The 16,151-nt window shown below is 35.5% G+C and overlaps 1 protein-coding gene across 3 annotated transcripts in view; it reads right to left on the bottom strand.

The window, feature by feature from the left end:
* The window catches only part of LOC108682334 (bone morphogenetic protein 1-like), a 42,153-nt gene that overhangs the window by 6,314 nt on the left and 19,688 nt on the right, over nt 1–16,151 (bottom strand). For 2 of the 3 annotated variants that reach the window (XM_018171479.2, XM_018171480.2), the window contains 9 exons: nt 13,137–13,345; nt 12,652–12,859; nt 10,255–10,463; nt 5,988–6,123; nt 4,980–5,081; nt 4,077–4,091; nt 1,279–1,472; nt 366–585; nt 72–161 (listed from right to left, as the gene is read on the bottom strand). In XM_018171479.2, the coding sequence (XP_018026968.1) occupies nt 72–161; nt 366–585; nt 1,279–1,472; nt 4,077–4,091; nt 4,980–5,081; nt 5,988–6,123; nt 10,255–10,463; nt 12,652–12,859; nt 13,137–13,345 (1,383 nt within the window). The remainder of the gene's footprint in view (nt 1–71; nt 162–365; nt 586–1,278; nt 1,473–4,076; nt 4,092–4,979; nt 5,082–5,987; nt 6,124–10,254; nt 10,464–12,651; nt 12,860–13,136; nt 13,346–16,151) is intronic. The other variant, XM_047881664.1, reaches the window with a different exon arrangement.

Below are 16,151 nucleotides of genomic sequence, written 5' to 3'. Positions count from 1 at the left end.
TTTTCAGACGTTAAAAACTACATTTTAATAGCAAAATTTGCACTATAGCTTTCTCTAATTGGAATCCATACCTGCCTTTGAGGACTTCTCTCTCTTTTTCCGAGTATCGAGGCCTGTAAATGTTAAAAAGCTCCATCCAGTCTTCTTGACAGCGGTGCACTCTGTCGAACAAAAGACAAGAAAACTGAGCTGATAAACTCAAAGAAATTTTTAACAAACCTTTCAATGAACATGCTAATCATTGGTGGGTTTCCAAGTTTTTAATGTATGATAATATCAAATAATTATCATGACATATCGAGTGCTGGTAAACTCGAATGCCATTCCATGTAAAAATCTCAGAGCAGGAGCTTACGATGACCTACCCAACGCCAGTGCCCGGGTTATCATTCCTGATCTTGAACGTCACGAAGACGATCTCGACGACCTCATCGTGCGCTGGCTTGAAAGTGAATTCGCATGTGGTATTCGATGGGTAATTCGACGGGTGGCGGGGCGAATTGAACGTGCCTGACTTTTGGCTTGAACTCAAGTACGAGAACACGCACCGGCCATCAGGCGAGGCTGTCCCGGGGATCTTGTACTCTGGCGATGAATAATTGAGATCAACAAAAATTAGCTCATATAAGAGCGAATAAAATTCGGTACAAGCGAGCATAGAACCAATTGAATCAAAAGGCGATTGGCAACATTTTGATTAATACGTGACTGCAAAAATTTGTTCGAGATGAGACAGGTAACAATTTGGTTGCGAAAAAACTGGATCATACAATTTAAGTGAAGTCGGCCACACATAATATTCTAGGTTTTAAAGAAGAATTCTTAAGCTTTATGAATCATTGTCATTGCTCAGGAGCCCATTTCAATTACCTCCTAAGACATCGTCAATTAACAGATCTCAAAATAAAACACATTGTATTTGCGGGTCAAATCCATGTCGGATATCTTACATGATTGAAACCTGAGTCGAATAACTGCACTGTTGTCATACCGGTGTCAAAAAACTAACCTGTTGTCAAATCCGTGTCGAATAACTAACTTGTTGACAAACCCGTGTCGAATAACTAACCTTTTGTCAAACCCGTGTCGAATAACTTAACAGTTGTCAAACTCGTGTCAATAACTAACCAGTTGTCAAACCCGTGTCGAATAACTAACCTGTTGTCAAACCCGTGTCGAATAACTAATCTGTTGTCAAAACCGTATCGAATAACTAATCTGTTGCCAAACCCGTGTCGAATAACTAATCTGCTGTCAAACCCGTGTCGAATAACTAACCTGTTTCAAACTTGTAATGAGCTTTGAATCCTGTGCCAGTTGTCTTGCCGCTGCTGAAAACCATTAGTAATCTGGGACCTAAGGCGACGACGCTGTGTGGTAATGTTTGACCACAATATTCATGGTCAGGCTTGTCGTATTCGCTTCGCACTTCTTGGCCACGAAGGTAAACGCGAAGATAGCCATCAGTGCAGCTGTGAAAATGTCAAAATTAAGTTTCTGCGGAGATGAAGCTCAGACTTCAGAATCAGGCTGATTTTCGAAAAAATTTCTGGCTAACGTTTTCTTAAAGAAAAATTTTACTAGTCATATAAAAACCTCGTTTTCGATGGGTAGATTTTATTGTAATAATTCGAGATTACATTGTACTAGATTTTTTTTTAATAAACTCGTTTCATGAACTGAGTTTCTTTGGAATAACTTGACTGCGGACAGTTTTTTAAAACCAATGTATAATATGAGTTAGATGAGCATGCTGAGCCGTTACAGGCCCATTGACTTCGAACTGTACCAACAAAACAGGCGTTGATGTTTGCGGTGATACGTACGTCTGAAAATTCCCGCTGAATCGTTATGACTTCAACACCATACAAACTCAAGTACAAGAGAATCATTATATTCATACACACAAGTACATCTTGTCCAAGGCAAAAGCCGACAATGTGTCAAGCCCGAGTAAATAAAACACAATTAGCACAAATCAGACTGAACAATGCTTGTGCAAATTAGAAACAAATTACTGTTGAAGAAAAAAATCAGAATAATGATTAACCATAAATAATAATTCATGAAAAAATACTGAAATAATGCCATGCTAAACAAATTATGATAATGGATGGAATGATAAGCAAATAAACGGAAAACGTTGCAACTCAAATGAATTAATGATGATTAGCATAGAATTGATTCATATATTAACATTCAGCAAATGAAGCTCGAAATGGGCCATTGCATTTAAAACATTGTACAATATCATACGGAATGGGGATGGGCGGGAAGACGATGAAAGCCTTACAACGACAGACTCTTCGTGTCATGTAGATGCTCATATGAAATAAAAATTGAAATTAACTAAATAAATGGGTAAACTTAATAAAAATAATGCTAGACACCTCCTAAAATTCTTAATTTATATAAGCAAATGTTTCACTAACAACAATAGTTTCATACTGACCATCAAGCTTGTAAAATGGTGTGCTGGATAATCAATCAATCAGCTGAATAACTGATATCATTATAACTACATTTCATATTACTGGAATAATCTTATTTCTATTGATACGTTCAGTGGACACACCCATACATCAATCCCTCACAAAATCCCTTCACCATGAAACAAATCAATTGCGCTTGCACGTTTCATATACATGCAAAATTAAAAATTAAAATATCAGAACGAAGACTGCAACAAAAGATAACACGCTATGAAGGCCATATGTCATGCTGGAGGGGTGATGCTGATAATGTTGCAGGTCGTAAATTAATGAGATGGGTTGCATATCACCTTCAGTTCGAATCGCAGGTTCACCGAAAACTTAAAAACAAAGAAAGCGACAAATAAATTCACCACATCTCGGATGAAAACGCTTACATTAAAGATTTGGTGAATTTAATTAACGTTTTCTTCTCTTTTACAATTTTGGTGGACTTCAGTTCAATAATTTAAAGATCCAGTGTGCTTTTTCTTACAAGTGCGCGCTATAAATCCTATTCTGACAGCAAGCGTGAATCTAATTAAAACAAAGGGCATAATATATTCGAGGGAAAACATGAACCGCCCGTCGTGCTGAGCGCAGGGTGAATATACAGTATAACATTCGGGCTATTATGATAATTTACATATGCATTATTATTCAAGACTTTTATGATTTTAAGTAAATTTCAAATTATCATTTGAAAATAATTTAAACGATTTTTTCATGAGGAGTTTAAACTTGTATCGAACATGGAAGTAGACAGTTCCATGTATACCTCCCTCAGCTTTATATATTAGCTAATAATACTTGTTATCAGTTAAATCCATCAACATAAATTATCAGGGTGATTGCGGTAACTTTCTACTTAATTCAACTATACATTTTAATAACGAAAAACTTATCAGGTGTATATGGGAATGACATTATATCGTGCCTTGGTCGCTCTTTTACAGCCGCCTGAGGCATGTTTCACCCGTGATAAAACCTATTTTATAACAGTTATCCGCTTCAAAAATAGAAGATTTTTATTTGCATTTTTTAATTTTGGGATTGGTTCAAGGATGTTTTATTCTGCTAAATAGTATACAACTGGTAGCGCAGAAAACGTTATGCAGTCATTTCACCCAATTTGTATTTTAACACCAACAATTACTATCTGATATATAATAATTAATTAATTAAACAGTAAAATTAAACAGTAAAAATCATTTATGTCTGTAAGTAAGTGCGAAGTAATTTGCAATACTTATTTAAGGATAGTTTTAAAGTTATTTGTAACTTAGTCTTAAAATAAGTTATTTGCGCTGAAGAAACAGCTGCACCTAATATATGTTAACCTAAAAATCCTCGAGCATAAAAATCAGAAAAATTTTAAATTTAAAGACTATTTTTTGTTCAATTTGGTATTTCCAGCTATTCAGTTTTTCTTTTAAATTAAAATCAGCGTGAGTTATGCTCTGGTTAGTAGGCTTTTGTACAGGCTTGTTAGGTTTATTCAATTTTCGTAGGACATCGCGGCTAAACGTTGAACCAAAAACACAGAAACAAGCATGGAAGGTAGTACATCAAATGAGCAAAACGTTCACAACACAATATACAAACCCCGTCGTCTGAACACTGGAAATTATAAGAAAGAACAGTAAAATTAAAGTCATCATTTGCTGAAAGAAAATCTGTGAAGGTAACCCAGCTTAATTCACTATCGTGAATACTGAATTTTTCTTCAAATTTAAGTACTTAAACTAAATTGGTTACCGTAACAAGAGTTAAATTTAGAAACAAATAAACATAAATATTTCTTCTTATTCGGTGTTCCCAATTGACACGCGAGTATACTTAACAAAATTAGAAAGAAACAAATAAAGTACAACTATCAGCACGTATTAGCTATATGCTGATTATAAAGTAAATAGTAACTGGTGAGCATGTAAATACAACCGAAAAAGCAATTACCCCAATCATTGTGATTAACATATTTTTCATTAGCCGGAACCAGATAACGGAGGTTCTGTTGGTTTTTAAAAACAACTTTGAGCCTGATTCAAAATAAGTTTGCTTGCTGATATAGCCCAAAAATTCTAAGTACGAGTAAAAATGAACGAAACCACACTCTCATTGAGAAATTGTTCACGATTTAGTTCAAGTGCGATTTATTTGTCCACAATTTCTTTCAAAAATATTTATATATATGTCTATAAGGTCTCTCGCCCTAACTTTCGCTTGACGCGATCTATTAACTACACTTAACCTGTCAACTAATGTAGTACTTCTACTTAGAAATGAACAAAGACCGCCAATAAAATATTCAAAACTTCGAGTGCAAAAAGAATTTTAACAGCTTTTCTTTATGGCTCGAAAACATCAACATTGCGATATCATTCACGCAAAAAAAAAGATGAGTAATAGACGTTATCATATATGGATGACTTATTACAATAATGAGATAGAGTGAAAGAAGTTATCTAACTACATGAATTGCAGAATATATATATCACTCTAACTCACTTTTTGCCGCTTTTCGGCGTGGCAGGAATGTCGAAACGATCGAAGAACTCCAAACGGACACGTTCCAGGTTCTGAGAATCTTGCAGCCCGTAAATGAAGTATCTGAAAGTTCATATATGTTTTCCAGAAATTCTGGTAAACATCAGCAGTTTTAATTTATTTATTTTAAAATTGTGGAAATTTTGAAAGTTTTCGAAATGGTTCTGGTTAAAATTTCTTCATGCTTTTCTCATTTGACCATTTATTGTTAGTACGTCAGAATAAATTCATGGCATGTGAAATTATTACCACATGAAATTCATGCAGGCACCATGAGCGATACAATTACATTTTAAATGAGTTTTTATTATTCTAGTCCATGACTACCTCCATGCCTGTACGTGTATGTAAAGTGTCCGAAAAACGTAACGATCTGAATTAGATAATAATATGATACAAAATGAATTAAAGCTATGCTGTTCTAGGTCTCGAAAAATGTTGTTGGTGGAAATTACCCTGAAATAGACTCAAAGTATATTCTGGAAGAAAGCTGTACTTGCAAAGGATGTTGGGTAGGTAAAGGAAGAGGTGATTAGTGCTATAGTGTTCATAAAAATTTAGGTTGAACATACCGAGGATAAGACTCCGAAGGCCTATTAAAGCTGATAAGCATCTGCATACGATGTTGGGTAGGAAGAGGTACAGGTTGTTGATGCAAAGATTGATGATGTATGAGATTTAGAAGGACTGTTAAATAGCTGATCAGCACCTGCATACAATGTTGGCTAGGTAGTTTGTGCGAAGATTTATAATGTATGAGATTTTGAAGGGCTGTTAAAGCTGATCAGCACATGCACACAATGTTGGCTAGGTAGAGGTAGGGGCAGTTTGTGCGAAGATTTATAATGTGTGAGATTTAGAAGGACTATTAAAGCTGATCAGCACCTGCATACGATTTTAGGTAGATAAAGGTAAAAGTAGTCGGTGCGACGTTTTATAATGCATAAGATTTAGATAGCTGATCAGCACCTGCATACTATGTTGGGCAGGTAGAGGTAGGGGTAGTTGGGGCTGAACACAGTTCCGTTGCTGGTCCGTTTGCTCAGGATGCGTTGGTCGCACTCTGTGCCCCTGATGTGTTCTGCGTCGTGCTCGTTGATGAAATCTGAAAATAAGAAAATCAAGCTACAAATAACAAGATTTTGTATTATTTCTCATCATTATATGTTTAGTTCATTATGAGTCACATTTACAGAATTGGTAATCGCATTTAGGTTGAAACATTTAGAAAGGTGAAACATTAAGCATGAATTTGAATTCATTTTCATTCTATTCGATCGAGTTTTCTTAAAAATAGATGAAAAATTAAGGAAAAATAGAAACGATTATTTTCAAAATGATCAAAAAGTCCTACATTTTATGCGAGCATATATAAATTCGATTCTTTACTTCTTTTGTCATTATGAATATAAAAACACAAAAAATTTGTTGAAGCCAAAACTGTATTTCCTAAATTGTACTCTGGTAAAGTCTAGCAGACTTGAAACGGTGTTGAGAGGCCGTTTACAAACTTCTCTTCCAAAAACAGCATTACTGTAAGTTTGACACATGAAACCCAGAGTGAAGTTTCTAAAACTTTCAAAGACAATCGCGCTGAGTCAGCGAAGCAGACCTGATTACCTCCCCATCTAATGAACAGTAAGGCAGAAAACCCGTTGAGTCAAATTAACTCGACAGTATTAATGAGATTGAAAAAAGAACTCGAATTTAGGCACCAACTGAAATACGAAATAGAGTACCCATGATGGAGAAGTCCAACATTTTTTATTATTTAGATCTGATGAGAGATGGGTTACTTGGAAAGCCTAATACAGTATGGCTCGTTAAAAAAATTGTCGTTTATTGTCGGGAAGTAAGTTACTGCCTTAGTTATTTAAAAAGAAGCACCTTATTTTCAAAAGTAAGCGGAAACCTTCAAGTTTTAATTGGGATAAATAATATAAAATAGTTTAAAGCGAAGCAACGCGACACTCTTGATGTGAAGTTACATGACACGTTCAGTTTTGCGGTAGTTTTGCATTTTAAATGTTGCTGTAGCTTAAGCACTACGATTCACAATAACCTGTAGGAAAAATTACATTAATCCATTAAATAAATCATTCGCCTGTAATTAGCTACAAGAGATTAATTGTATATAAGCTCATTACTTGCCATATATAATCAAAATGCATTTCCTAATTAAGATGTTTCTGTTGAGTCTTAGATGTGCCAGTCATATAGAATTATCGTAATGAACCAAATTCCAGTTAAATTTATATGCATAAAAATGTTAGAAATACTGTTCCATTCAGTTCGTAGATTCAAACTTAATTTTAGTTTTCCGATTCGGGTCTCCGAATATATTTGAATCTTAGGAGTATTGTCCGTAGACTGATTTCAACAACGCAACGGCAGGTAAATTAGATTTCATTTTTTAGGATTATGGGCTTATTTAAGCAAACAATATCATTGGACTATGGCAAAATTTATTTTCTCAACTACGTGGATCAATGAATTTTTTAAAAGTAGAACCTTAAGAGCAAGGCTAGTAAAGCTCAAAGAACAATAATTTTATTTGTAGCCTTCCAAACAACTTATTTGCTGCGTCCTGGTTTGAAGCACCGTAAAATAAAAACCGAAAAAATTACATTTTAAATTTTGCATTAACTCTAGCCCCAAGAGACTGTATTTCAGCACACAAACGTCCAATTCTCATTTTTGTACTTTCGTATGATATGATCTAAAACTCGTTTGTAAACTGTAATGTAAAACAAAATGTAATGTAAACTAAAACTGTAATGTAAACGAATTGGTATTAACATTATTCAAATTCGTCTAAGAGATAACCGGCAAGTTTAAAAAATGTCTCGACTAAATAAAATAAAAAATACATTAATCTCAGCATTCTCGCATTCGCTAAAATTTCATGAGCTATTCTCGAGTACTGGAATGGCAGCGGAGAAAGTTATGGTTTATTTTTTATGTTAAAACATCAATTGTCTAATGAGATATGGAGGCTCGGCTGCTCATAGCTCATAATACTGCGGTTCTCTGTCGTTAAGTGTTGGCTATATATATTAACGTTGATCGTTTTTAGCTGTCAAATACGTCCACGTTGAAAATGTGTTTAGTCACCTTTTTCGAAACTAAGCCAAATTATTTTAACCAACTGATAAATTGCATATTGATAAATTGCACATTGACAAATAATATTACGAGTTTACGTCATTATGATTCATTAGATTTTTATTGCAGAGCAAAAAATAATTCGAGTGATAGGTGTAGGTCGGTTGTCGTTCACCACAATACGGTGATTTCTAAAGATGATCGAGCTTGCTTTTCTCCGAAACGTTCTCAACCAAATAACAGTTGAATTTTTGGTACTTTATTCGTTTTTAGTTCCTGTTTAATTTGCGGTTAAAGCAATCTATTGATCTTACCACCTGAAGTTAAAGTGATTATCGGCCAATTCAGGGGAAAAAAGTAATATTTCACTAGAGATTTTAAGCCATTATGGCACGATTTAAGCCGTTTTAAGGCACTATTGAGCTTTAAGCCGTCTACAACCGTTATTACTGGCTTTAAATATTTTCAAACCGACGTTGTCGCGTTGACGTGAAAATAATGCTTGAAAAATACTGTTGAAATATACTGGAAAATACGGCGTGAAAATACTGCTGAAATGTACTGGAAAATACGGCGTAAAAATACTGTTGAAATGTACTGGAAAATACGGCGTGAAAATACTGCTTGAAAATGTACTGGAAGATACGGCGTGAAAATACTGCTAGCGCGGTTCCGAAACTGCTGGAGCAGAGCCGTGGCGTGGAGCCAAGAAAGTCTCCCGCCACAATCCATTCCTCAGGAGCTGCATGAGAATTTTCCCGAACAATAGAAGAGGGACAAGCTTTATGAGCGAGCGACGAGCTTTACACCAAATAGTCTGCAAAAACTGTCTGCAATTGTTTTATAGTCCAATTGGTGTGTTCTGGTATTTATTCAATGTTTATCAAACGTTTTTATAGCAAAGGATAGGGTAGATTTTATCTCCTCTCGTAAGGTAGATTTTAGTCGATATGTTAAAAAAATGCTCGTAACAATTGATTAACTGGTGTGAAAGAAATGGTAATTTTCGATTTTAAACTTTGTAATTATATTAGCCATAGCACAGTTCGTGAGATACAAGGTTGACTCGGTCGGATGGAAAATAAGCTTCACGCCCTGCCTTCTAATCTCAAGATGTTCGCAAGCAGCACGTAGGGTTGTATGGAAAAACCTCCTTCTCGCAATGTTGGTTCCCAAAATGGCTAACCGAAGCTGACTGTACCATAGTCGTGAAGGCGAAACGTATAATTCCTGCCTGAAATCCCTATTAGTTATTATTTACTTAATTTTTAGTTTACCTTTCTGTAATAATAATAGGTGTTAAATACAATTCTACACAAAGTTTATACTCAATTTGAGAGAGGGCAGCCAAATTGGTTAGTAACATATTCGTTCATTTAATTCTGTTTCGACTCGTAGACTAATTATTAATAATTTTGTACACAGGAATATTTTCCAAAATTATCTCTTGATTAATTTTACTTATGTAGACTCGAGTATCAGGGAATTAAAAAAAACTTATTAAAACCAGATTAACCGGCTCGAAATTTTTTACGACGTACCAACAGGCGATGCATGAAGTCTGCAAGAAATTTTGACAAGTTTAAAAATTAAGATGAATTGATTCAGCAATTACAGCCGCAAATTACAGTTTTATTTTAAGTGGCAACATGTAAGGGTTTTTTCTTCTACAAATTTTACGGGGGGTAATGAAATTATGCATTACTGTACTCGACAGAAAGTAATAATAAGTGAGCGATGCTATTGAATTAAAAGACTTAATTCAAAGTTATTTATTATAAATGGCTAATTATTGAATGAGAAAAAAAATATTTAAAATCGATTCTTCTTTTTAGAAAACACCCAAGAAAGACTAACAATTAAATTAGAATCCAATTCAATCTCGTTTCTGCCTTTTTTCTGAACTAATAAGTTTGTGAATACGCACTTAGTGTGAGGAAGAAGACTATCTCACCTTATTGTTACTTAACTAATAATTTTTCGGATACGAACTAAGCCTGAGGTAGAAATACCCTCCTTTGTACTTATTGTTACTCAACTGATAATTTTTCGGATACGCACTAAGACTGAGGTAGAAAATAACCTCCTTTGTACTTATTGTTACTCAACTAATAACTTTTCGGATACGCACTGAGTCTGAGGTAGCTGTCGGAGATGTTAAAGATGCCCTGGAAGCCTCTGTTTTGCGTATCAGCGATACGGTATAGGGTGCTGAACGTGACCAACACCGAGCTGCTGCTGCTGAACACCACCAGATTCCTCTGTTGTCCACAGTACGTGCCAATAAGTGGCGCGAACGTGTCTCCACCATCGAACATCTTTACGTGGTCAAATGGGCAGCTGAAATATGACGATAAATTTGTTTATATTAATTATTTAGGTTTTCCAATGGGCAGCTATAAAAAGATGAAAAATTTGTTTATATCAACCATTTTAGTGGTCAAATAAGCAGCTATAACATAATGAGAAATTTGTTTATATTAATTATTTAGGTGGTCAAATGGGCAGCTGTAATATGGCGAGAAATTTATTTATATTAATTATTTAGGTTTCCAAATGGGCAGCTATAACATGATGAAAAATTTGTTTATATCAATTATTTTGGTGGTCAAATGGGCAGCTATAACATGATGAAAAATTTGTTTATATCAATTATTTTGGTGGTCAAATGGGCTGCTGGAACATGAAGAGAAATGGATTATTATCATTCATTTTGGTGGTCGAATGGGCTATTGATATACGAAATAAATGTAATTATTATCAGTTAAATTTGGCATACGTGGGACATTCTGACTTAGCTGTACGTTTCTCACTCGGCGAAATGAGCGATAATTCAGGTAGGCATTAAACTAAAAAAATACATTCTTGAAATAACTGCTGCTAAGTATTATATAGTGACTGCATAAAATGTTCGACCTGTAAAAATTAGCATAATAAAAAGATTGATTGATTATTGATCGTTGCATTGCTACGTATCTTGATAAACGTTACATGCAAAGTGTAGAGTTCGTAGAATCATCAGCGCGTATTTCATAGCATAGATTGCAATCGTTTGCACATATTCATCTTTATTTGAAAGGGTAGCTTGCAATTATTTGCACTCATTTGAACGCGCCGTAAACAATGCTGACATTGTGATGCAATGTCAAGGCCTTCGATCATCGATGCATCAATGACTGACTTTATGCATTCTTTACATAACATGAAAAAACTTCGAACCTTAACACATTGTCTGTGTTCGCTTGCGTGTCTCAGTAAAGTGAGTTGAAGATAAAAGCATGCGTGAACGCCTAATAAAATATTTCGTGAATCGACAAGCAAACCCTGCATTCAGAAAACTTAGTGAGACTTTGTACAAATACTGTTGCAATTTTTGCCCTCGTATGGGTCATTTTGATTCAGCTTGGTTCCGCAAATCGACATGTCCGTGCTACGTCCTCTCTTTTTTTTTTGACCTGGGTATTACGACGTGGGTTATTATTCGTGGGTTATTATTTGGGAGATCTATGTTATTATCCGGTATGTATGACCGATATGTTTTTCTTAGGGTAGAAGAAGCTAATTTTTGGGCTTTAAAGCTGTTGAATAAAACGGAGCAAGCCACTGTACGTCGATCACTGTGACGACAGTGCGCGCGCAGTGACGCCAAGCCTGCGTCACAGGCTGTGCTAAAAATATCACAAAACTTAGTTTATTCCAATGATAGAGTTTCCAGGAAGGAAAAATGTTGTGGCGAGGGGGAGTAATGAAACTCTGGTTTAAAAGTTTAAAGACTCAATGAAAGATTTGAGCAGAAGGTTTGAACGACATTACTCGGAACACACAATAGGCTTCTTTTTTGCAATTCCTATTAAAAAATCGTTGCAAAATGATATTTTATTCAATCTTATACAGGGACTGAAATTGGATTTGAATTCAATAGTTATATGTTATAGGTTACATTAGTCACTAATAGGGCGATTCTAGATTACGGTCAACCTAAGCTTTCCGATGCCAATAAACAAATTCCGCTTCCAAAGTGAATTCAATGGTTTACGAAAGATCTATTGACTTGTGATACGAGAGAGCTGAATAAATAATGAAAGAGCTTTTATTCTATTTTATTTTGTGTGAGGTCTGCAGGCGGGATTACAATGCACTGGCTCACGCAACAGCGCCATCAGTCACGCGCAAGCTGGTATTCGTGCACTGCAATCGATGTCTCGTCCGCACAACCGTAAAATATAGAAGACGTAATCACTTTAACCGCATAAAGTAAATATGAACAGTCGTAGTATTTATACGGAAACCAATTTTCTAATGCAAATGATTTAATTAGGAGTAATAATTGCAAATATTTTAAAGTAAAGTTAGTGTCAACAAAAAAAAACCACGCAATTCAAGAAACTTTGTAAGCGTTGGGTTGAACATGCACGACAGAATGATGGGGAGTAGATTGTCATTGAGGTATAAGATTGAGATACACTCTCTGCCCATCAGAGAATGATAGGAAATATATTATTGAGGTATAAGATTAAGGTTCACTCACTGCGGTCCACCGTAGAAGAGATCAAAGTCACGAAACTCAAGTCGGATTCTCTGATCGTGTTTGCCCACGAACTTCCAGTAGCAGGTGATGTTCTTGGGGTAAACTCCGGGGTAAGTTGGGGATAAAAATTCCCCGTGCTTCTTCACGTCCACGTTGACCACAAAGCCGCAGTCTTGGTCAGGTGCTTTTACTCCAACGGAATATTTGGCTGTGGTAGAAATAAAGATATTTTCAAATTTAAATATTTTTAAGCAACCGGAAAGTATGATAACCGATAATTTAATAGTCTAATATGTGACTTTAATTGGATGATAATTTACTTCGTTTACAATGGGAACACGGAAAACATTTTTCTACAATTATAAGTAAAAACATAATAACAATAATAATAAACCCAAAAACGTAATAAAAACATATAATTCTCCAATAAAAACGTAAGCGCAGAAATTATAATATTACTGCAAGGCTCGCAAATTCAAACTCACAATCATTAATGAACTTGTAGGTGCCAGAAAATAGGTCCGGCGTAGTGATATTATTGTCGGTGAAGAAGGCGATATGGATTGTCTTGTGCCATGAGATGCGCAGTCGAGGCGAGATCTTTCCGCAATATCGCCCTCCAAAAGGGGTCTTGAGAAGGTCTTTGTTCGGATCTGTGGCCTCCGTGAAGATATCCAGGTACTCGTGAGAACATCTGCTTCGCCATCCTCCCGGTTATTGGAGTGGATGGTATCAAAGATGGCAGAGCCAACCGTGGATGGTATCAAAGATGACAGAGCCAACCGTGGATGGTATCAAAGATGGCAGAGCCAACCGTGGATGGTATCAAAGATGATAGAGCCAACCGTGGATGGTATCAAAGATGACAGAGCCAACCGTGGATGGTATCAAAGATGACAGAGCCAACCGTGGATGGTATCAAAGATGACAGCGCCATCCGCCAACCGTGCGGATGTCAGGTTAGAATGAACCACACATTGTATGCGTCATTCGCCAATCATTCGTTTGTTTGCGTGTAATGATTGACATCGTGCAACGATATTTGCCAATCATCCGGATCCGTGCAGAGACAAACGGAATTTTTCATTCAAGGACGCATAAATATCGCCATTTTTACCGTTCAAAGAATAAGGAATAAAGATTCTCAAAGAATATAGTTTCCTTTGTTATATTAGTGCCACTTCAATGGAAGTTTCTGTCGACAATTGTAGAGAAGACGACGATGACACAGCAGCAGGAGACCGTTGTCGAGGACCACAGCGAAAAATTTCAGGGAGAAAGAATAATGAGAAATACACACTAGAGTCATAACAATTAAATTATTTGCATAACAAAATTTCCAGGAAGTAATTAAAAAAATTAATTTGTATTATTTTTTTGCATTTTGATTCAGTAAGCAATAACTAACACAGTTACATGAATAAATTTCAAATTTAATTAAAAATAATCCTCCAATTGATGGTAGTTTGCATAGATGCATGGAAAATTAGTAGGAGCAAGAAGTGGCGTTAGGTTTTTTTACGCGGACGAAAGTTAATTCCCTATGCGAACAAACCAAATTTATGGGATAATATTTAATACTTTAAGTAAATCAATCCAACCTATGATCGAAAGTTAGGATTGTGTTACTGAAGAAGATTGTGAGAGGCAGGCAGTGACCTCGTGAAGAGGGATAAGTGGGGTACGTACGTATGATATAAGTAAGGCACGTAGGGGCGAGTGGGGTGCGTACGTATAAGATAAGTAAGGCACCTATATAGGGGCGAATGGGGTACGTACGTATAAGATAAGTAAGGCACCTAGGGGCCAGTGGGGGGCACGTACGTGTAAGATAAGTAAGGCACGTAGGGGGCCAGTGGGGGCACGTACGTGTAAGATAAGTAAGGCACGTAGGGGCGAGTGCGGCACGTACGCTTGAGATACGCAAGGCACGTAGGGGCGAGTGGAGCACGTATAAGATACGTAAGGCACGTGGGGGCCAGTGGGGCACGTACGTGTAAGATAAGTAAGGCACGTAGGGACGAGTTTGGCACGTACGTTTGAGATACGCAAGGTATGTAAGGGCGAGTGGGGTACGTACGTATAAGATACGTAAGGCACGTAGGAGCGAGTGGAGCACGCATAAGATTGCATGAGTCTGCCTAGAGCATTTTAAAAGATGGGGTTCGGGTATACGGTTTATTTTACAGCCAGGGAAATGTTATTTATGAGCTGGGTCTACGCAAGGTTTTGAGTTATGGCAACAATATACATGAATATTTTATTTAAAATTAAAAATTTAGCACAAAAATTTATGCTGAAGAGTTTAAATTACAATTATAATTAGCGAGACATGTATTATAAAGAGAAAAAAATGCGATAAAAAGATTAATAAAACAATTTGTGGAATTTAGAAATTTAAATGCAATGATTCTTCCTACGCATATTTTCTCAAATAAATTATAACGCATTTAATAGTTTATTACATTTTCAATATTTATCTAGCAAATAAATTGTTATATATTAACAAAGGCTGATGAATCAGGCGTACTTTCATCCTGATTCACCTATCCAAACTATCAGTTCTGGACTAGCATCACCTTGTAATTGCCTCAAATAGTAATTAAGAGCTAATATTAACTGCATTAAGTTTACTCAATATTTATTGCAATCATCGCGATTCATCATCACTAAGGAATTGTATGATTGCTGGTTGAAATGATAAAAAATTTGAATGCTCATGACATTAAATCTGTTTACAGCTAGGACGTTCGTCGGAGAGTTTAAAAAATATATAGAAGTCAACTCTAATTTGTTCATGCACTTACACGTATGAGATTGAATAGTAGCATATTTTATATCATAAAAATGTTTCAAATCAGGGCAGTGATAAACTTGATTGGAAACTTATTTTTATGATGTAAATATGAACACATGAACTATTTGAAAAATTTCAAAGTCATATTTAATTTTCAATGACTTGTAATATAATTCAAATATTTTTCTTATTAATTTTTACTCCCCCAATGTATTTTTTTGTGATGCGCAAAAGAAAAATTTGAACCTGCTTCTGTCATTTCTAAGTTCAGCAAATGAGATTTGAACACTCTTTCCTATATTGAAGAATTTTAAACCTCCGTTTCATTCATGATTAATTTAACAACCTTAAGTTTTGCGCTTGACAACGTGGATGATCATTTATAAAAGCTTCATGATGCTATTATAATCTTATTATAATATCACGAGTTATTAGTTTTAACAGTGCAAGTGTTTGTGAATAAATTCATTGAAGTAAATTGAATGATGTCGGGTATGAATTTTAGACCCAATTCAATTATTAGCATGCTTTTTATAAATAAATGAAGAGTAAAAGCTCGCCAACCGAATTTCACGAGTCATTTATTATCAAGTATTTAAATTACGAATTGTTAAAAACAACAAATGCATAAAAAATAAAAATCGGAGAAATAACAAGGATTGCTCAATCATTGGCTTTCATACTCAAATATATATTACAATCG

This window comes from Hyalella azteca, unplaced genomic scaffold, assembly GCF_000764305.2.
Source record: "Hyalella azteca isolate HAZT.00-mixed unplaced genomic scaffold, Hazt_2.0.2 contig8532, whole genome shotgun sequence".
Lineage (NCBI taxonomy): Eukaryota > Metazoa > Arthropoda > Malacostraca > Amphipoda > Hyalellidae > Hyalella > Hyalella azteca.
The sequence above is the reverse complement of the archived record's forward strand: the minus strand, read 5'-3'. Positions and strand labels throughout refer to the sequence as shown.